Source organism: Aquarana catesbeiana, linkage group LG03, assembly GCF_042186555.1.
Source record: "Aquarana catesbeiana isolate 2022-GZ linkage group LG03, ASM4218655v1, whole genome shotgun sequence".
In the NCBI taxonomy this organism is placed as follows: Eukaryota; Metazoa; Chordata; class Amphibia; order Anura; family Ranidae; genus Aquarana; species Aquarana catesbeiana.
This window is the reverse complement of record NC_133326.1, coordinates 540,086,162-540,109,614: the sequence shown is the minus strand read 5'-3', so window position 1 is coordinate 540,109,614 and position 23,453 is coordinate 540,086,162. Positions and strand designations below refer to the sequence as shown.

The 23,453-nt window shown below is 44.6% G+C and overlaps 1 protein-coding gene across 14 annotated transcripts in view; it reads left to right on the top strand.

Annotated features, from left to right (window-relative positions):
- The window catches only part of C2CD5 (C2 calcium dependent domain containing 5), a 224,947-nt gene that overhangs the window by 125,418 nt on the left and 76,076 nt on the right, over positions 1 to 23,453 (top strand). For 8 of the 14 annotated variants that reach the window (XM_073621440.1, XM_073621446.1, XM_073621444.1 and 5 more), the window contains 3 exons: positions 2,250 to 2,364; positions 5,097 to 5,282; positions 6,871 to 7,062. In XM_073621440.1, the coding sequence (XP_073477541.1) occupies positions 2,250 to 2,364; positions 5,097 to 5,282; positions 6,871 to 7,062 (493 nt within the window). The remainder of the gene's footprint in view (positions 1 to 2,249; positions 2,365 to 5,096; positions 5,283 to 6,870; positions 7,063 to 23,453) is intronic. The other 6 variants (XM_073621450.1, XM_073621448.1, XM_073621443.1 and 3 more) reach the window with 1 other exon arrangement.

Sequence of the window (23,453 nt, the reverse complement as noted above, 5' to 3'; positions counted from 1 at the left end):
GACAGAGCGGTAGAGGAAACTCCTCCTGTCTATTTAGTTCACGTGTTTAATATACTTGGAGTCCCAAACCTTTGGTACAGCACGCTTATTCACCCTACCCCCCCCCTTCTGCTCACCTTCCTTCTGTACCTTCACACGGAGAAAACAATTTAGGCTCTAGTGCCTGCCTACGTATGTCTTCCGGGATCACAAGACCAGCTGAAGAGTTTCACAGATCTTTTGACATTAAAGGAAGTGCACATATATGTATGTCATGTGTACATTTAGGTTGTTGTATGGAGCTAGCTTATAACTTTGGTGTTTAAATGATGAGGTGGGTAAGTTTTCAGACTTTATTTTGCACACTTTTACCACTCACCTCAAGCACAGAGATCATGGAGTTTAAAGAATGCTGTGTGCTCACATACATCTGCCGATACCTGGGAAAAACATGGCTGGGCCTATCTATCCTCTGTCCATTCTGCATGCTATGTGGCAAACAGTATTATTTTGTAATATTTTCTTTTATACACTCACAGTGGAAGATGGGGGGTTTTTTTTTGTTTTTTTTTTGTTTTTTTTTTTTTCTTGCAGTACTCCATGCTGCCTGTGACTCACATGGCCTTTTCCCATCATTTTGTTAAGCCGCATAGGCTTGAAAATGTGGATGGTGTTTATGTGAGTGCAAGAATTCACGCCCTGTAAAGGAAACTTGCTAAGAGGAATACGTGAGTGCCAGAAAATGCTTGTCACTTGACTGCCTCTAGCTTTAAATCTTACAGACATTGTCGGCTTTATTATTCATGGTAAAATGAAAGTGTTTGTGTCCAACCCAGCTCCCCAACAGCTTAGACTTGCATCTCCAGCTCTCTCCCAGCGCTCCTTCTGTTGCAGCCACCACCATATGTGTCCAGTGTTGAAGCTCAGAGGGAGCAGTGACAGTGCCCAAGCTTAGAGATAGGCTCCTAGACCTGAGCACTACATCAGGAAGGAGGTCACAAGCTCCCCAGACCCAGAAGTACAGATTCATTTACAAGGGTGGCCAAAGAAGCAGGAGCAGTGTGGGACCACTGGAGATTTAAGTATAAGGTTGTTGGTGGTGCTTTACACATCAGTATCACTTTTTGCAGAATGGACAAGGTGACAGGATCCCTTTTTTAACAAGAGCAAGCATGCTATTTTAAGTCAAAATGTCTGATTGCAGACGTGTTCCAGGGCCCAAGACTCAAAGTATTAAACCCATTATGAGGGCCAGGCATCTGTCATTTTCAGAGTCGGTGGTGGCAGGCTACCTATTTCCTCTCATGCAATATTTTTGAAGCTGTTTATATTTCTCAAAAAATAAATAGATAAAAATCAAAAAATTTCACATTTATTACATTTTCAAGGAGCAGTGGAAGAGTATTAAAGAGCTGCAAAAACAGAAGCCGTGCCATTTTTAAACAATAAAAACAGCAAATCTAGCTGCTAAATATCCACCTCACCAGTATATAGTAAAGAAATTGTAACATTAGCTAAATTAAAAATTACTGTACTGCATAATAGAAAAATTGTGAATTTCTAATCCAAACCCTCTCATTGGTAAATTGGTAACAAAATTATACTTTATGGCCAAAAGTTTGTGTACCCATGACAATCACACCTATTAGATCTTATTGGGAACCCCATTGCAAAACAATGACTATAAATATGGACACACACACACACGCACGCACGCACGCCTATTGCATAAGAAGCCTGGCTAGCAATAGGAGTTTCAATTTACTATAAGGGCTCACTATAAGGTCATGCTGGAACAAAAAAAGAGCCTTCTTCAGACAATTAACACAAGGTTGGAAGAACACAATTATCTGCAATGTCTTTGAATGCTGTAGTATTAACATTACTTGTCACTGAAAACACTTGAATGCTGCCATTTGGAGGGGGGGGGGGGGGTGGGTTGCACCTACCTAATGTTGGTCATACAGTGTATGTAAAGGCAAAGCAATTCCTAATAATTTAAAATGTTTTCCCATACCTTGGACTGACTTGGATAAGATCAGAAATTTGGCATTTCCTCTTGAGCGTGGCCATATAACTTTTACTGTTTTTCTTTTTCTTTTTTTTTCTTTTGGTTTCATTAACACACTCTTCAATTGCGATTCAGTATAAATATTATGTAGTTAAGATGTTCTGGGGCACAACATAGGATTATTACAGGCTCTACATGTAAATGCTTGGAGGGTAACTGCTCCTCAGTGGCAATTAGCTTCTCATTTCTCTTCCTCCAGATGAACCAGAAACCAGAGATGCCTGGTGGGCTGAAATTCGACAGGAGATTAAATCTCACGCCAAGGCCCTGGGCTGCCATGCTGTTGTTGGATATAGTGAATCCACCAGTATTTGGTGAGTAAATCGTAATCAGGTAACAGAACACAGTTCATTCTGCCAGGAACCTGTATCTCAGCAGTTTTATCGGGTTCTTGTGCTCAGATAATCAAACAAATGTGAATCCTGTAAGGGGAAAAGACTCCTGGGAAAATTAAAGTTTAAAAAAAATCTTGATTTTAACCACTTAAGGACCAGCCTCGTTTTGGATTTTAGGTGTTTACATGTTTAAAACAGGTTTTTCTGCTAGAAAATCACTTAGAACCCTCAAACATTATGGTTTTTCTTCTAACACCCTAGAGAATAAAATGGGGGTCATTGCAATACTTTTTTTTGCACCGTATTTGCGCAGCGGTCTTAAAAGCGCACTTTTTTTTGGAAAAAATTCACTTTTTTGAAAAAATAAGACAACAGTAAAGTTAGCCCAATTTTTTTTTATATTGTGAAATATAATGTTACGCCAAGTAAATTGATACCCAACATGTCACGCTTGAAAATTGCGCCCGCTCGTGGAATGGCGTCAAACTTTTACCCTCAAAAATCTCCATAGGCGACGTTTAAAAAATTCTACAGGTTGCATATTTTGCGGTACAGAGGAGGTCTAGGGCTAGAATTATTGCTCTCACTCTACCGGTCGCTGCGATACCTCACGTGTGGTTTGACCACTGTTTTCATATGCGGGCGCTACTTGAGTATGCGTTCGCTTCTGCGTGCGAGCTCGTCGGGACAGGGGGGTTTTAAAATTTTTTTTTTTTTTTTAATTTTTATTATTTATTTTACAATATTTTATTTATTTTTACACTGTTTTTAAAAAAAAAAAAAAAAAAAAATGGTGTCACTTTTATTCCTATTACAAGGAATGTAAACATCCCTTGTAATAGAAAAAAGCATGACAGGACCTCTTAAATATGAGATCTGGGGTCAAAAAGACCTCAGATCTCATATTTACACTAAAATGCAACAATAAAAAAAAAAAAGTCATTTAGAAAAATGACATTTGAAAAAATGTGCCTTTTAAGAGGTGTGGACGGAAGTGACGTTTTGACGTCGCTTCCGCCCAGCAGTATCATGGAGACGAGTGAGCGCCATCTTGGCCTCACTCGTCTCCAGACAAACCACAGAGGAGGACGCGATCGCCTCCGCCGCTACCGACGCATCCGGTAAGCGGCGGAGGGCACCGGATCGGGGCGGGAGCGGCGGGGGCCCCTCTCCCGACACCGATAAAAGTGATCTCGCGGCGAATCCGCCGCAGGGACCACTTTTATCTGACAGCCGGCCGCCGCACGAAAACGGGGATACCGGGGTTATGGCAGCTAGCTGCTGCCATAACAACGATATCCCCATTCAAAGTTTGGACGTACATCGTCGTGCGGCGGTCTTGAAGTGGTTAAAGTGACAGTAAACAGTATCCTTTTAATCAAAAAATAAACAAACCATACACATCCCCTAATTAATGGCCATGTAAGCTATTTCATGAAATTGTGTGTTTTTCTGCCTCCTTGTAACATTCTCATGAGCTCCAGAACCTCTTAATTTTCCCCAGAATTCGTTTGTTCTGAACCAGCAGTGCATGTTAGTTGCAGTCATGTGAACTGCTCTGTACACTACACATCCCATAGTCCCTAGTCCATATCAGGAGCGAGCAAGAGAAGGTTGCTATGTTCCTACATACAGTATGGAGGGACCATGGTGAAGTGTAGATACCTACTAACAGGAAATTGCATCAAAGCAGCAGAAAAAGGAAGTTGGAGATTTGGAAGTGGCGGAGACCAACAGCAGATGTTTTTAAAGTTTATAATACATTTTTGAACAGACTTTTTTTTTTTTTTTTAAACCAGAGTTTAGTGTCACTTTGTGAGTTGCCTTGCTGTTAGAGTGATTATGTTGAATTCAAACTACACTCTGTACAAGTCATGATTTTTCATACACTGCACCGATGATTGCCAAATACCTGAAACAGCTATATGCAGCTTGGAATACATGGAATGAATGATATTAGGCTACTATATTTGCACTATACACCAGCGGTTCTGGATAGAGGAACGAAAAACAATTATTTGCATGGCTTAATCTTGTTTTGTCCTGAAATGAGGAAGTATCTTAGGCCTCATGCAGACAGGGCATTTGTTTATCCCGTCTAAACACCTTTTCTCCAGGCAGGAAAAAAGATGCTTTAAGCGCCTAATGTTTTTGAGCATTAATGGATCCCATTGGCCAGAATAATAATTTGTTCTGAACATTGGAATGCAGTAATGCTCAAATGTGCCTAAATCCGTCTAGGTGCATTTACATGTGCGTAAGCGTGTCAAATGTTTTTTTCTGCTCTTTAGTCTTCTCCTGAATGCACTTTTGATGTGTTTTTTTTTTTTTTTTTTTTCAGCCTGTAAATGCTTTGCTTTTAATATGCCTGTAAATGCCTATTTTGTGCATGGAAACAGAGTAACATTTTACAGGTTAAAAAACAAATAAATAAATCAAACGCCTGTTAAAGTGGGATTTTTTTTTTTTTTTTTTTAAGCAGAGTGTGCAGGAGGCCTTATTTTTAAAATATATGAAGAAATGGTACATGTAAATACCTTCTAATTTAAGATCATTTTTTCTTGAAGCCGTTACTGGCCAAAGGTTGTCTTTTTTATGTTTTCTCTGAGATGCACTTATCCAACCCCTAGGTTGTTTGTTGTGTTTTATTCTGTAATCCTGCAAATATTCCCCTGACATGAGGTGTGCTGTTCCCTTCTCTCTCTTCACAGTGAAGAAGTCTGCATTCTTTCGGCCTCGGGTACTGCCACTGTCCTGAACCCCCGCTTCCTACAGGACGCAGCCAGCGAATGCTGTTTGGAACAAAGGTTGTCCGCCCAACCTGGCTTCTTTATAGGGTCAGACAAGGCAGACTTTGATTATTTCCTACAAAGCAAGGATAGTGCTCTTCGTATAGGGTAGGTAGGGTGGATTGCGGCCGGGGCACTTCACTCCTTGTGTCACTAACACCGGCAGAGGTAACGCCTCGATACAACCAGATCATGCGCAACGTTTAAAGGGGCAGTCCCAGACTCAAATATCAGTCTTTTCAAAGGCAGGTGCTGGTTAGCCTATGTGCTTATCACATCATGTGAGCTTAAAGGGAATCTAAGATGAAGTGTCACTTGGATTCCAGGCTGACAACTAAATTTACTGAAATACATATTTACAGTTTTTAAGCAGCTGTATATTTTGTAAGGCATATTTATACAGCACAGCTATGATTTACAAATGTTCTTAGAGGAGTCCTGAAGCAAGAAAATCCCTGATTCATTCACTGAATAGACAAAAATTTACTGGAAAGAGGCGAGCTGAGTCAAATGTAAATCATGTGATCCAGCTCTCTTATCACAGAAGGTTCTCCATACTGTGGCCGCATTTGATCAATTAAGCTTAAAAAAAGAACTTCAACCTTCTAGTGAAAACACTAGTGCCAGCTACCTTGTCTGCTCTTTTTTTATGCTACAAAAATGTGCTTACAAGACCAGCAGACCCAGTGTTGTCTTCCTCACCTGCACTTCACTTGTCTTTGTTCTATTTGTTCAGTTTTTTCTTCCTGGTTCTTGCAGCCTAACCCTAATGACATGATACCAGATCTTACACGTTCACAGACAGAGATCTGCTGTTGTATTGCTTACATGTTTCCATCTTGTGAAATATTGCAGGATTTTATGGGTGGCGGAAAGTAATGCAGCAGCAAAAAGGCCAAGTGAGGCATGAGAAATTGGGAGGACAATAGTATACAAGGTGGAAAAATAAATCTATAATCCATAAAATGAGAAATCTGTCAGTGTTTTGGTAAGGTTGGAAGCATGACATTTCATTGTTGCTAGTGGGTCCACTTTAAATGCAGATTTATATATGCTTTGTGTGCATTAAACATAATAGTGTTGTCCGCTTTTAGGAGCCCACTGCTAGCACAAGCAAATCTTTTTTTTTTTTTTTTTTTTTTTTTTGGACTCATTTCATTCTGTGATTGTTCAGAATTATTAAATATAGATGTACATGTCCATTAAAAAGCACCAAACTGTACTTATCATTTGAAGCATATATATTTTAATAATAAAAAAAACTTTATGGGGACAGGGCTCCTAACATGCAGATAATTTTATTGTTAATCCTCATCTAAACCAAGTGGAGGCACACAATATTTCCTGTCAATAAAGCTGTTAACAACTGTTACCTTTTTCATTAAAGGTTGCAAGTTTTTGAAAGCTCTTAGAGCTCAGTGTGATGGGACTGTCCTTTTAAACATCACAGATGACCTAATAGCACGACAATTCTAACCCGGGAGGGGATGAGGGCCACAGAAAAGTCACCCCATAATCCCATCCTATCACAGCCTGCTTGACCCAGTTTGTGTTTCACCTTTTTCTCAATAATCTTTTAACACAAATGGCAACATTCGAAATTTCCAGAATGAAGTCGGAGGAGGTTGGTTGCACCTTCTGTAAGGAAATGCGTGGTATTCTTCTTGCTTTTAACTAACTTTGACTCTCTGTGTAGGGTGGACGAGGTATCTTCAACAGGCTGCGGGTTTTGTCACATTCCCTATGATGAACTGAACATGCCGTTTCCAGCACACCTCACCTTCTGCTACAGTTGCCGCAAGCAGAAAGTCCCTGACGTACTTTTCACCACCATAGATCTTCCCAGTGATGCTCCCGTGGTGGGGAAAGGCTGTCTGATCCAAGCCAGGTATGCACACTCCCTTCCACTTAAGTTTGTGATCTACAGAGATTGTTAACTTTCCAAAAAAATCAACACAATGCAGATGTACCAGGGGTGGCCAGATCTTTGCATCCATCTCTAATTCTGAAAGTTCCACTGGTCAAAGTCATAAATTAGAGTAAAATCTAAAGCTAGAATTGTAGTTTTGTCACAAATTAGAGGGGGATTTCCTTTCACTGTTTGGAGAATTCCTCTATGTCCATCCTAATGAGGCAACAGGAATCTCCCCTACAGGACACAGAAAAAAAATATTTTGGCTATACATACACTGTAAAGAGAAAGTATAGTGTATTTTTTCGTGAGCACATAATTTGGGTTATTACTGCAGTGTTTTTCGTATAATATTTTGCATGTCTTCAACTTTTTTACGAGCTTGTTTTTCCTTATTTAAATTATTTTTTTAATGTGGAGTTGATCAGAAGAGCCTCTTGAGGGAGCCCTGTATTTTGCTGTGTTCACTGCCATTTTATCAGCTGTTAAATAAGTTATCAGCCAATGCATTGTTTTTAGTGGGTCGACCAAGTCTTAAGCCGGGTACACACTAACTTGTCGGCTCGGAGCCGTTGTACTAACTATGCAAGGTTAGTCCAGCGATCTCCCCCGCTGAGCTATTGTGTTCTGACAGGGGGACGCCCCCCGCCAGAACACTCCAATCATCGCTCTCTGCCATTGGCTGAGAGTGCTGATCGGGAGTCGATTGGCTGCTGGTTTTCCAGCATGCACATTGGACAGAAGCGGGCCAAACAGACCGACGACCTAAAACACAGGCAGAAAGTCAGCCGTTTTTTTTTGAACCAGCAAATGTCTCCTGACATTCTGCCCATGTGTACATGGCTATAGACTTAAGCCAGCCATAGATTGAACAATGTAATAAAACCTTGTGAGCTGCTACAGTTGATATAAAAAGTCTACACACCCCTGTTAAAATATCAGGTTTCTGTGATGTAAAATATTGAGACAAAGAGAAATAATTTCAGAAATGTTTCCACCTTTAATGTGACCTATACACTGTACAACTCGATTGAAAAACAAACAAATCTTTTTTGGGGGGGAGTAAAATATAAAAAAAACTAAAATAATGTAGTTGTATAAATGTGCACACCCTCTTATAACTGGGGATGTAGCTGTGTTCAGAATTAAGCAATCACATTCAAACTCATGTTAAATAGGAGTCAGTACACACCTGCCGTCATTTTAAAGTGCCTCTGGTTAACCCTAAAAAAAAGTTCAGCTGTTCTAGTAGGTCTTTCCTGACATTTTCTTAGTCGCATCCTACAGCAAAAGCCATGGTCCGCAGAAACCTTCCAAAGCATCAGAGATCAGAGGGATCTCATTGTTAAAAGGTATCAGTCAGAAGAAGGGTACAAAAGAATTTCCAAGGCATTCAATATACCATGGAACACAGTGAAGACAGTCATCTTCAAGTGGAGAAAATATGACACAACTGTGACATTACAAAGAACTGGATGTCCCTCCAAAATTGATGAAAAGACGAGAAGAAACCTTCTTTAGGGAGGCTGCCAAGAGCCTACAGCAACATTTAAACATTAAAGGAATATCTGGCAAGTACTGGCTGTGTGGTACATGTGACAACAATCTTCCATATTCTTCACATGTCTGGGCTATGGGGTAGAGTGGCAAGACAGAAGCCTTTTATTACAAAGAAAAACATCCAAGCCTGGCTAAATTTTGCAAAAACACATCTGAAGTCTCCCAAAAGCATGTGGGAAAATGTGTTCTGGTCTGATGAAACCAAGGTTCAACTTTTTTGGCCATAATTCCAAAAATTATTGTTGGCGCAAAAATAAATCGTTACTATTTAGAATGTCATAACAGAAATCCAGTAGGGACTCTGATTACCGCCATCGATCGTTTCACACCCCATTGGAGAGGTAGTTACACCAAGAGAGAAATCTCGAGGTTGGAAACGCGATGAATACACACCCTCAAATGCTATACGCCATATGGGTTAAACGTAGAGTGGGATGTTAATAGCTTCATTAATAACAGTTAGCATCAATACACTGCTTTGTTCGTTTTATTTATTTATTTTTTGTTTTTTCTCCTTTATTTATTTGCAAATCTTGGGTCTAGGTCAGTTTTTTAAAACAATATTTTTTAATGATGTTTACAATCATCTGTATTGATTTTAACACATGTATTGATGTATATTGCATGCATGTATTTTTATTGAATTGTGTGCGATTAATCGCATTCACAATGTCTATTGCTTAGTTGCATGTGAGGCGCTGGTTTGTTATACATAGGTAAGTGTTTTTTTTTGTTTTTGTTTTTTAACACAGAAAATGTTTATTGAATAGTCTGTACATTACATTTGAGTTTGATAAACATATCATATTTACAGGAGCATATGCAGTCAGTTACCACACTGCAAGATGATACAAAATTCGAGATATATTTAGATCGATTAGGGCCTAGAGCGGTCTACTTATCCTATTTGTTAGTAGACTTTGCTGGAAATAAACAAAATAAGTCTCATTTTCATCTACTCTGAATTTGACATCAACCTTTTATGCATTATATTGTCGCTAATATTAGGGGGGGAGGGAGGAAACCAGAGGGGGGAAAGTCAGGTAGACAAGAAAGAATTAAAGGGTTAAAGAAGATGTAGAGGATATCGTCTGCAGGGATAGAAGAGGGAGTGAGGGAAGAAAAGAGGAAACGAAAGGAATATGAGGTCAGGAGAGGTCTCCATGGAAGCACACTAGTGTCTTTAAAGAGTACCTGCGCCATAGAAGGAAAGGGGAGGGAGAGAGAGGGGGTGACGCGGATTATACAACCTCACCTTTTAGAATTAGGGGTAGTGATTCCACAGCCCATTTCCAGCCAGTCAGCCTCCCAGGGTCCAACCTACCAGTGAACTCACACCACCAGGTGCCGAGCTGCAACCCAAGCAGCCCAAATTTTGTCGAACTTCTTGGGACAGTTCCTGCCCATGTAAGTGAGCTTATATATTGGCAGCACTATATTTATCTGTGTCCTCCCACTCCCCAACAGTGGGGGGGTCCGACAACTTCCAGCGCAACAGAATCATTTTCCTGGCATAGTAAGCTGCATAAAACACAAATAGTTTGGTGTGTTTGGCTGCATTCAAATTATCTGTGATACCCAATAGGAACACCATCGGGTCAACTTTTAACTGTAGTCCTGCCACTCCATTTATATCTGTCACTATGTCGAGCCAATAAGTCTGGAGAACCGGGCACGACCATACTACATGAAAGAAGGTCCCCACTGACTGTCTGCATTTGGGACACCCATCATCAAGCCCTGGGTAGATTTTAGTCTTTGTGGGGTATAGTATACCCTATGAAGGAACTTCAGTTGCACAAACCTGTCCCTTGCTGAAATCATAAAAGGGATGCATTGCTGTAGGCTTTCTGACCAGTCCTCCGTCAGAGCCGGGATGTCCAACTGCCATTTATGAAAAAGGGGAAGCATTTTGGAGGTATCTTTGCATGTGAGTCTGATGTATATCGTGGATAGTGTGTGATCTAGATGATCGGTCAGCAATAGGGATTCAACCGAGTGGGCGGACAGTTCTATCCCACGCGGGAACTGTGCTCGAACCGCATGCCTTAGTTGCATGAAGCGGAAAAACATCCACGGGGTAAGTTATATCTAGCTCTCAGTTCCGCAAAGGTGAGAAGCCGACCCTCTCTAAATAGGTGTCGCAATGTTCGAACCTCGTGTCTGGCCCAGACCCGAGGGTCCGGAACAGATTGGAGGTGCGGCATTGTTGGGTTGCCCCAGAGTGGGGTATGTGGGGAGATAGTATTGCCACTAGTAAGATATGAGGAGACCTGCTGCCACACCCCCACCGTCGTTTTCATGGGCGTAGTAACTTGAGAGCTGTATCTCGGGCCTCTGTAGACCAAATTGCTAAGTTCAGAGTATGAGCCTAAAATCGCAGCCTCCAGATTAACCGCCGGATTAGTGTTATTCTGAGCGAACCACCAACGTACGGTAACCAGTAGCACCGCCCAATAGTATTTCTTAAAATTTGGCAGGGATAAGCCTCCCTCTGTAAGCGATAACTGCAGTGTTTGTTTGGCTACCCTGGGTGTTGTCCCAGCCCATACAAAGGAGGTGATGGCTTGATCTAATTTGAGGAAAAATTAGTTTGGAATGGGGACCGGGGTGTGACGAAAAAAAACATATAGGAATTTTGGGAGGAAGGACATCTTGAGCAAGTTCACTCTCCCCACCGGGGTTAGTGGCAATGTTTTCCACCCCGCACAACGTTGGATGAGTTGATTTAGGATGGGATAGACATTGTCAGCTAAGTAACATTTCAGATCAGATTGAATCTGAATGCCTAAATATTTAAATTTAGTAACTTTTTTGAGGGGAAGGGGGGGGTCCGCCACTATTAAGGTGTCCGTCAGCGGGAATAGGAGTGATTTCTCCCAGTTCACCCTGATCCCTGAGAAAGCACCAAATCTGTCAATAATGGACAGGGCTGCTCTAAGCGATTGCTGGGAGTCACGAAGATACAATAACATATCATCCGCGTAGAGGGAAACCTGTTCCACTGGGGGCGGGAACTAAATGCCGCCCACCTCAGAAGATGTCCTAAGGAGCTCTGCTAGCGGCTCAATCGCAAGAGCAAAGAGAGCCGGCGATAGCGGACAGCCCTGCCTAGTGCTTCGGTGGAGGGCAATAGAGGTCGATAGAACCCCACCAGTGCGAACCCTAGCCGATGGACCAGAGTACAGCAGCCGGATCCACTGTATGAATTTGGGCCCTATCCCAAACTTGTGTAGGATTAGCCATAGATATTCCCACTCCACCGAGTCAAAGGCTTTCTCTGCATCCAGGGAAGCCACCACACCAGCCCCCCCCTCAGCAGTTGGACTTGCTAAGATAGTATAGAGTCTACGTAAGTTAATATCTGTTCCTTTGCCTGGCATGAAGCCAGTCTGGTCTCCATGTATTAGTGATAGGATAACCGTGTTGAGTCTGGTAGCCAATACTTTTGCAAGTATTTTTGCAAGTATTTTTGCCTATACGAGGAGCAAAGCTCAGGATCCTTACCTGTCTTGGGTATTACGACTATCACAGCTCTGGACATAGAGGGGGGCAAAGAATTTAGTTCAAAGGAGGCAGTTAGAATCTCCAGTAGTCTAACAGCTATAGTCTCCATATGTGACTTATAGAATTCCACTGGAAGTCCATCATCCCCCGGGGTTTTTCCAGATTGTAAGGAGCTAATGGCATTTTGGAGTTCTTTGAGGGTGAGCGGAGCATCTAGCCTCCCACGGGCCTCCTCCGACAGGGAGGGCAATGTAATAGTCTCCACATACGTTTGGAGATCTGTATTAGAGTATCTCACTTTGATGTATATAAGTCCTCATAATATGAGGCAAAACAGGTATTTATGTCTCTGGGTTTAGACAACAATCGCCCTGACACATCTTTGATATTAGCCACTGTAGTTGTTACCGATTGCTCCCTGGAAAGCCACAGCAGAAGTCTCCCGGTCCGCTCACCCTGCTCAAAGATACGTTGTGACTGATGTAGTAGGTGTGTTTTAGTGGCCACTACCCTAAGGAGCGCCACTTCACGCACTGCACACTGCAAATCTGCTCTGAGTACCTCATCTCTAGTATTGGTGTATTGAGTTTCTAAGTAAGCCGCCCTTCGCTCAGCCTGGAGCAGAGCTGCCCCAGTCTGACGTCGGGTGCGAGCAATCGCTGTCCGATAATGGTTCTGAACATGAAACTTAAAGGACTCCCAACTGGAGGCAGGTGTCGTAGCAGGAGGATTGTCAGCCCAGAAGTCCCCCATTGCAACCTCAGCATCCTGCTCTATACGGTCTTCTGAAATCCAAAAACGTGATAGGCGCCAAAGACAGTCGGTGGGGACAGGATTCACATTCAAACTAAGTAACAGAGGAGAGTGGTCCGATATGCCCCTGGGCAGGTGAGAAATTTCATGAACCAAGTTAAGAACACTGGTGGTGGCAAAGACTAGATCAATGCGGGACATAGCCCTATAGGAGGCTGACTGGCAGGTGTAGGATCTCAGCAGGGGATTCTTCCAACGCCAAACGTCCGTAAGGGCAAACGTAGAGGCCCATCTGGATAATGGGGATTCCATAGCCGTATCGGGCGTCAGTCTATCTAGACTCAGGCATGGTGGCATGTTGAAATCCCCCGCCAAGATCACATTGTCAGTGGAGTATCCTGCAATAAGGGTGGTAATCTTATGGAGAACCGCCAACGATGCCGGTGGGGGTATATAGAGTCCCACAATTATCATGCTTACATTGGCAATAACTGCGTGCAAAACTATGAATCTACCCTCGGGATCCGGGTTCAGGTCTAGCAATGTAAAAGATAAGGTCTTGCGTACCAGTATACTGACTCCCCTGGCATATGATGAGAATGTGGCATGATAATAATGGCCCACCCAAGGCTTTTTAAGACTCAGAACCCGACCTCCAGTGAGGTGGGTCTCCTGTAATATACAAACATCTGGGGAATGTAATTTGAGGAAGTTAAAAATCAGTGAGCGCTTTATTCGGGAATTCATACCCTGAACGTTCCAAGAAATTAGCTTTACGGGGGCCATAGGGAGTCAGAATACATTGCGGTAGTGTTTAAATTGAGGGGTGCACCTGAACCCCTAGAGGGAGGACCCAGGCCCACTTCCCATAGCACATCTTGAGACATGACATACATTGGCATCAAATAGCATAAGTCTGTGTAATATATTGTAAAACATTTCTGTGTAGAACATGTATGACCCCCCCCTTCCCCAAACAAACAACCCCCTCCCACCCCGCACACCCCCCAAACTTGGGTATGCCTGTTCCCCGGAACCAAAAAAGGTCATTGACCTCACGGGGTCATGTACTAGATGAGAAGAAATAGATAACGTCCACTTAATGAGCAGAGTTTCCAGTCTAAGGAAGATGCCGCCATCAGCGGGAATAGACGTGTATTTCACCTGGCCAGTGCCAGGGGCTCAAACTTAACATAAACAAAATTATTAAGAATTTTCCCCCCTTACCCCCCTCCCCTCCCCCAGAAGCACATCCAACCAGAGCAAAATATTAGTCTCTACTCACGATCTCAAGGGCAGAGGGCGATCAGCCAACTAGTGGTAAAGTCAACCGGTAACAGCCCATTTGCAAGTGTTCTCGCCGATCCAGTCTCGCCCCGCTATACCTAGGCAGAATGGGGGAAATATTCAGGCGTCCAGGAACTAGGGCAGTCTTTACCTTCCCATATCAAACCTAGGGTAGCCACAACCCGGTTAGTGGATGTCCAACACAGTTTGCAAATGTCAGTTTGTAATCAAGTTGAGGGGTGCAGTCCCTTCAAGGTTTCCATACCCAGCGTTAGACTTACCCCCTTTGCAGCGCCAGCAGGGCATAAGAGCAGCTCGTGGGATGTAAGCATGAATATTCCATAACGACGAAAAGTTCCACATCACCATGCCGCCAGCTCAGTCAATAAGTTAGGGTTTAGAGTCATGAAGCAGCATGTACAAAGAAGGGATATCCACATACCTAATGTCTGGGCAGGGTGTTCAGCCAGCGCGAGGCCTCATCTGGGGATGTAAAAAAACGGACACTCTCGCCATCTTGCACACGGAGTCGGGCAGGGAACAGCATGCTGTAGCGTATGCCCTGAGCTCTCAGGGCCTGCTTCACCTGGTCAAACGACTTTCTCTGCTTCTAGGTGTTCACGGAAAAATCCGGGAAAAAAATCAGGCGGGCCGCCTCATGGCGGATGTCAGCCATTTTCCGGGCCTCACGCAGTATCAAGTCCCGGTCCCTGTAATTGAGCAGGCGGAATATAAATGTGCGAGGCGGGGTTCCAGGCGGGCCACGGTTCGGTGGCATCCGATGAGCCCTCTCAATTACAAATTGGGGTGAAAAGCTCGCCTGAGGGAACAGTGTGCGAAGGAGTTTCTCTGTGTAGGTAGTGGTTTCAGGGCCCTCCGATCCCTCAGGGAGTCCTATGATCCTCAAGTTATTGCGACGATTACGATTTTCAGAATCCTCGGCTCTCGCTTCTAGGTGCTTAACCCTTGCAGTGTGTGCAGAGAAGCCGAGTGATCTCTAATCGTATCCTCAGCTTCCCCCACCCAACCTTCAACTTCAGTCACCCGCTGCCTCACCTTTTCAAAATCTTGTCTAATGCGCCCAATGTCCAGCTGCACAGTATCAATCTTTGTTGTAAGTGTGGACAGGGAGGATTGACATCCCGTTATAGCTTGCATCAGAGCAGCGAAATTGCTCTGTTCAGTGAGAGCAGGGTCCGGGTCCTCCGTCTGAGTCGCCATATTGCTCGCTGCCTCCACGTGTGCAGCCGCTCCAGATGAACTATTCCGGCTATTATTCTGGCTGTGATGTTCCAGGCGGCGCTGGTTCCGTGTCCGCATCAGCAGGGGGGGAGCGGGAAGCACCTCAGGAGAGTTTGGGAAAGTTCAGGATGGGTTAGAAGGATCAATTCCCCGCGATGGCTGCAGAGCTCCCTGACTAGACATCCTGCACCATCGCCATCTTGGACACGCCCTCCATAGGTTAGTGTTTATTTCCCATGCAGGCACTGATTTGTTATACAAAGTCTAGCGTTTTTTTCTATGCCTTTGATCTATACTGCATGACAGGCATTAATTTCACAGCTTATCTGTGCGGGTGTTAATTCTTTTCCATTTTGTATATTGAGGTATATGATATCAGGTTTTTGTCTGATCAATCAAAAATACATTTTTAGCCTTTTTCATGTCCCTGAGCTGGACTGCACAGCCGGCGTTCTTCCTCGCGCCTGTTCATGCTTATCTGGCATTTTTCAATTTTTCTGTTCACTGAGAGAGAGGTTAACCAATGAGGTGGCACTGAGTCATCTGTTGCCATCCTCTTTTTGTTCCTATCCTCTCTTTTTTCTGATTGGCCGTGTTCTGTCGCATCATCAGTTGCTAACCAGGTTTATCCTGTTAGCACCAGGGCGCGCTGCACAAGACACATATCCTTACCCAGCTGTTAGTGATGAGTTTGATTATATCCCCTCTGATCCACCCACTAACCATACCATATATATAGCGTGCGGTTGTAGCTGTAGCCATGCCTCTGAAGACTTCTGTTATGATGAAACATGTCAGGCAGGCTGACATCCGTACGCTGATTGCTGCAGCCGTTTGTTTCTATCATTGATGCATGCTGTTTTAAGCTTCAACTGTAAGTTACTACAATAAAAGTTTTTTTTATCTATCATTACGGGCTTCACTATGCTTCCTTCATTTTCTTTTCTCGGATATATGATGACTACATGCCTGAATGCCTAATTCTGAAGTGACCATTGGGAGATGTTTATATGTGAAGGAAATCCCATGGATGTTGTGGTCTGATGAGGGGTTCCAGTGGGCTGGATTTGCTGGATACTATTGAGAATTTATCATCTATGCCTAATCCTTAACACCTTCTGGTAAGCAGACTACATTACCACGTGGTGACGAGTGACTCTTTCTACATCTGCACAATATATTTGGTGATTGGATTCCTCCCACTCTTCAATTTCACTTTGAACTTTTCAGCGCCGCAATAATTTTTATGCAAAACCACATCTGAAGTCTCCCAAAAGCATGTGGGAAAATGTGTTCTGGTCTGATGAAACCAAGGTTCAACTTTTTTGGCCATAATTCCAAAAATATTGGCGCAAAAACAAAACTGCACATCACCAAAAGAACACCATACACACAGTGAAGAATGGTGGTGGCAGCATCATGCTTTGGGGTGGTTTTTCTTCAGCTGGAACAGGGGCCTTAGTCAGGGTAGAGGGAATTATGAACAGTTCCAAATACCAGTCAATATTGGCACAAAACCTTCAGGCTTCTGCTAGAAAGCTGAACATGAAGAGGAACTTCATCTTTCAGCATGACAGCGACCCAAAGCATACATCCAAATCAACAAAGGAATGGCTTCACCAGAAGCAGATTAAAGTTTTGGAATGGCCCAGCCAAAGCCCAGACCTGAATCCGATTAAAAATCTGTGGGGCGATCTGAAGAGGGCTGTGCACTCACGATCTGACAGATTTGGAGTTTTTTTTGCAAAGAAAAGTGGGCAAATATTGCCAAGTCAAGATGTGCCATGCTGATAGACTCATATCCAAAAAGACTGAGTGCTGTAATAAAATCAAAAGGTGCTTCAATAAAGTATTAGTTTAAGGGTGTGCACACTTATGCAACAATATTATTTTAGTTTTTTAATTTTACTTCCCTCCACCTAAAAGATTTCAGTTTGTTGTTCAACTGAGTTGTACGGTTTATAGGTCACATTAAAGGTGGAAAAAGTTCTGAAATTATTTAACTTTGTCTCGTTTTTCACCTTTCGTCTTTCAGGACAGCCACCATGAGAGATAGTCTCCTCCTCTTCCTCTAGGAAACACTGCGCCAGCCCATAAATTCTTACTTCCCCCTGCCAGACCTCAGTATTAGTGTTTCCTCCGGTGGGGAGACACTGTGCAAGGAGCCAGGCCACTCAGTCAGGGCGACTGTGGCCGATGTTTGTGATTTTTGATCCGGTAAATGGGAGCAGGGGCTTCCTAGGAGCAAGGGGGTATTTACCCCTCTTTCACTTGCCACCTCATCCTAGCCGAGCGCGGCTTCAGGTTGCGGGGGATCGCTATCGCGGCTACAGGGCCGCAGCAAGCAGGCGTTCGCCCTTCCCTGTACACTGTACAGGCCGTTCGTTTTGGAGCTAAAAAGAGGCGGGCCGGACGACGGGCGATGTCAATTCCGGCGGAAGGCGAATGCTTGCCTTTGGCCCCCGACTTCCGGTTCTGGGTCGCGGAGCTGATAGGGAAGCCAGGCACAGGCTGGAGACGAGTCTGGGACGCGCACAGGCAGCGTGGGACTCTGTAGAAGCAACCACCTGCAGTCATGTCGGAAGCAGATGCTCAGCCAACGGACACTACCTCCAGCCTTCCTAAGGTAAGAGCGCCCTGGGGAAAGGCACTTTTTATCTGGGATTGTCCCTCCATGTATAGTTCCTGTCATGGGAGGGCAGATACCCTGGGTGGTCAGGGGGAGGGAGGCTCAGATCCCCACATATTAAGGAGGGTCTAGTGCACTCCCAGGGTTGTGTCCTAGTTTAAAAAAAAAAAAATTACAAAATATTTTTTTCATGTATTTCAGAAAGCTACAGAGAAGTCTAAGTCTACACATAGCTCTAAGAAGAGATGTGCCTCTTGCAGGGACACATTAAGGGAATCATGGACAAAAGTCTTGTGTAGGGAGTGCATAGACTCCCTTGTTAAAGAGAGGGCCTCTGAGCAGGAGTCAGGACTAGCAGCCTCGGTAAAGGAGCTCTCGTCCACCTTTTCTTCATTTAAAGCCTTATTTGAAAGGTTTCAGCCTCCCGTTAATCCAGTTCCCCAGGACACAACCCCGCCTCAGGCTCAGGGCTCTGCTCCTGCCCAACCTGCAACTTCAGTTAGGGCAGAAGAAGCTCCATGCCGTTCCGGAGTGGAACAAAGACAGCCAGACAGTTCCTCTTCCGATTCCCAGGATGGTTCAGAGGGGGAGGACCAGGACGGGGAGTCCCGAAAATCCTCCAGATATAAATTATCCCTGGAAGAGGTAGAGGACCTCTTAGGGGCTATTTATACAACCCTCAGTATTCAGGAGGACAAGAAACCCCTGAGCCTTCATGACCAAATGTACAAGGGCTTGGGGAACAAAAGAAAAAGTTTTTCCAGTGCATGAGGTACTGGTTGAAACTATTAAAAAGGAGTGGCAAGACCCTGAAAGGAAGCCCTTTTTTTTCTAGATCCCTAAAGAGGAGATTTCCGTTCTCAGAGGATCCTGCATCTATCTGGAATAAAAATCCCAAGTTAGATGCAGCCTTCTCTCAGGTTTCCAGACACACGGACCTGGCGTTTGAGGACATGGGGGCCTTGGTGGATGTCATGGATAAGAGAATAGATTCTCTCCTCAAAAAGACTTGGGACTCAACAATTGGCAATTTAAAGCCTGAGTTGGCTGTCACAGTTGTGGCTCGCAACCTGGAGCACTGGCTTTCCCAGATCCAAGAGCATATTGAAGCTGGAACGGCAAAAGAAACCATTCTATCTTCTTTCCCTACGATTCTGCGGGGTTTCGCCTACATAGCTGATGCCTTCGGCAGAATCGGTCCGTATGTCGGCCAGATCAGCGGCTCTGGCCAATTCTGCCAGGAGAGCCCTCTGGCTAAAAACTTGGCCAGGCGATAGCGCCTCTAAGGTCAAGTTGTGCGGGATACCTTTAACAGGAGACCTTCTCTGCGGCCCAGGTTTAGAGACCGTCTTGGACCGCACAGCAGACAGGAAAAAATCCTTCCCAGTTAAGCGGAAAACCCCTGCACAAAGAAGGGGTTTCGTCCGCAAAAACGTAAAGAAGCTCCAAAGCCGGAAGGGCAAAAGAGATCTTGGGGTCAAAAAGGCAAGGGCAGAGGAGGGGCAATTTTTCGCCCTCCTGACCAGCCCCGTAAAAGCCAATAACTCCCCAACCACAGTGGGGGGAAGACTGGGGGCCTTCCTTCCACAGTGGGAGGCAATATCCCCCAATCACTTTATCCTAGGGGTTATAAGAAGGGGGTACCGTCTCGAATTCACAAATCCTCCCCCGCGGAGATTCCTTGTCACGCACCTACCCAGGTGCACGGCAAAGGCTGAGGCTCCGTTGGGAGCACTAAAGGATTTGGAAGATCAAAATGTGGTTCTCAGAGTACCAAAAACAGAGGAGGGAGAGGGTTTCTATTCACACATCTTCTAAGTGAAAAAACCCACAGGGAAATTCAGACTGATTCTGAATTTAAAACCCCTGAACAGGTCAGTGACATACAGAAGATTCCGTATGGAGACAATTTTCACAGTCAGAGCCCTGCTACCCCACAACTGCTTTATGGTGTCGCTGCACCTAAGGGACGTGTATCTACACGTCCCTATAGCAGAAGCTTCGCAGAGGTTTCTTCGGCTAGCAGTAGACGTAGGTGGAACAACGGTACATCTACAGTTTCAGGCGCTGCCATTCGGGCTATCCTCCTCGCCCCGCATCTTCACCAAGGTTTTGACGGAAGTTATGGCCTTTCTTCGGCTCCAGGGAATATCAGTGATAGCATATCTGGACGACCTGCTCCTATTTGCAGCGTGCCCAGTACAGTTAGTCAAAGATCTAGAACTAACAAAGAAGGTCCTTACAGGTCTAGGGTGGCTACTGAACTTGGAGAAATCCAGTTTGATTCCCTCACAACGCATCACGTACTTAGGCTATCTGTTGGACTCAACACTACTGAGAGTGTTTCTTCCAGCAGAAAAAGTACTAAAACTGGACAGGGCAGTGGCCGCTCTCCAGTGCAGCAATCAGGTCTCCATAAGAGCTCTGATGTCGGCCCTGGGACTATTAACCGCTACCCTCCCAGCAGTGCAGTGGGCAGGTCTGCACTTTCGTCCCTTACAGTCCTTTGTCCTAAGGGTGTGGGATCACAGTCAGAAAGATCTGGACACCTTGGTACAGGTTCCGCACCAAGTAAAGAGATCCCTCTGGTGGTGGAGGAAGGTCTCAAACTTGTCGCAGGGTCGTATGTGGTTCATCCCAGTTTCTCAGGTGGTAACCACAGATGCAAGCAACAAAGGATGGGGGGGCGCATCTGGGTTCCCTTTTAGCACAGGGCACCTGGGAGGACAACGAACTAAGAAGGTCGTCCAATTGGAAGGAGCTGAGGGCAATCGGGCTAGCACTCAGGTTTTTCAAAAAGGAGCTACAGGGCCACCATGTTCAGGTGCGGTCGGACAACTCGTCCGCCGTGGCCTATGTAAACAAACAGGGCGGCACGAGAAGCGGAGTCCTTTTGGCCTTAGCATCAGACATTCTGAACTGGGCCGAGACCCACACTCTCTCTCTCAGCAGTCTTCCTGAGAGGAGAAAATAATGTGATAGCAGACTTTCTCAGCCGAACCAAGTTGAGAGAGGGCGATTGGATCCTCAACCAGGAGGTTTTCAATCTCATTTCAGAGAAATGGGGTCCTCCAGAAGTAGATCTGTTCGCGTCAAGAAACAACGCGAAAGCCGCATGTTTTTTCTCCCTAAACCAGTGGTTCTCAACTCCAGTCCTCAGGACCCACCAACAGGCCAGGTTTGCAAGATAGCTGAAATACATCACAGGTGATATCACTTGCTGCTCAGTGATTGCAGTATTCTAGTCTGCATCTCCCCAAGGTAATACTTAAAATCTGGCCTGTTGGTGGGTCCCGAGGACTGGAGTTGAGAACCACTGCCCTAAACAGAGGAGATGGAGCACGGGGGATCGACGCATTGATCCAGAACTGGCATTTCAGAATCTGCTATGCCTTCCCGCCCCCGGCGTTATTGCCGGCAGTTCTCAGGAAGTTCCAGATGGAAAACACGTCCCTGATTCTAGTAGCACCACATTGGCCAAAGAGGGCTTGGTTCTCAGTACTCAAGCAGCTAGCGGTCGAACCTCCCTTATTCCTGCCACCTCGAGAGGACCTCCTCTCACATGGCCCAGTCTTCTGTCCACAGGTACACCAATGGCGGTTAGCGGCCTGGCTACTGAGGAGGGTATATTAAGATTGAAGGGGTTTTCTGAGAAATTGATCTCCACCCTCCTCAACAGCAGGAAGAAGGAAACACACCAGATCTATAAGAAGGTCTGGGTACGTTTCAATGAATGGTGTGTAGAAGGCTCTTTTGCTGTACTCAGTCCCACAGCTGTGTTGGAATTTCTTCAGTGCGGGGCAGATAGGGGTTTATCCATTAGTACCCTTAAAGGGCAGGTGTCAGCACTGAGTGCTTATTTAGAAAAACATCTGGCCACCAACCCTTGGGTGGTCAGATTATTTAAGGCTCTGTCTAGACAGAGACTGGTTCAAGGCCCTCCCTTTCCCAAGTGGGACCTATCTCTAGTTTTACAGAGCCTGACGGGAACCCCCTTTGAACCATTAGAAGGGTGTCTTCTGAAAAATCTTACGTTAAAAACTGTTTTTTTTAGTAGCAGTGACAACTGCCAGGAGAGTCTGTGAGATTGAGGCCTTATCTGTCAGACCTCCTTTTTTTTCGTTATTTTCCCAGATCGGATCATCTTCAAGACTGATCCGGCATTTTTGCCTAAGGTGGCTTCTGGATTCCACAGAAGTCAGGAGGTAGTGTTACCTTCATTTTGTCCCAACCCCTCAGGGGAAAGGGAATTAAAATTTCATTCTTTGGACGTAAGGAGATGTATCCTTCAGTACCTAGATCTGACCAAAACGTTTAGAAAGTCAGACTCTTTATTTGTTTTGTTTTCTGGGACCAGAAAGGGATGCAAAGCGTCTAGATGCACTATTGCCAGATGGCTCAGAACAACCATTTGTCAGGCCTATACATTAGCAGGGAAAGAAATCCCAATGGGTATAAAGGCACGCTCTACCAGAGCTATGGCAGCTTCTCAGGCAGAGAAGGCTGGAGCAACGCCAGAGCAAATATGCAGGGCTGCAACATGGTCCAGCTACTCAACTTTCGTAAAGCACTACAGAGTGGACCTAGTGTCGGCTAGTGAGCAAGCCTTTGTGTGAAAGGTATTGCAAGCTGTAGTTCCACCCTAACTGGTAAGTGCTCGTTCATCCTCTCATGGTGGCTGTCCTGATAGACGAAAGGGGAAAATTGAAGTTACGTACCGGTAACATCTTTTCCAGTAGTCTTTCAGGACAGCCCTAGTTACCCACCCGAAACTTTGGGGTGTCTTATAAAAGACCAGAACGCAGCATGATAATGATATGGGATAGTATGTTATTAATGTGTTCTTGTGTCTCCCCAGCTGGCCGGAGGTAATCTTGGAATAAACTGAGGTCTGGCAGGGGGAAGTAAGAATTTATGGGCTGGCGCAGTGTTTCCTAGAGGAAGAGGAGGAGACTATCTCTCATGGTGGCTGTCCTGAAAGACTACTGGAAAAGACGTTACCGGTACGTAACTTCAATTTTTTTTACATCACAGAAACCTGACATTTTAACAGAGGTTTGTAGACTTTTTTTTTTTTTTTTTTACATCCACTGTATGTGTCCCTAATCAATAATATTGAGCAGCTGACATTCAACACAATCCCATATGTTTTGTGTAATAACCAATTAAATAGTGTGCCGCACTACTACCATAAAGTTAATTATACCTACAATTACATTAATCCAATATGTCATTCAAATAATCCCCTATTATCGTACCCATGCAAAATCCAATAGCTGTTGGCAGTATTCGCATACTGAAAATCCAGCATGCTGGTTGTACCCAAGTCGATCGATTAATTGACTTTGAGTACATTCAGCCTGCCCATAGATGGTTGGAATCTTGGCCG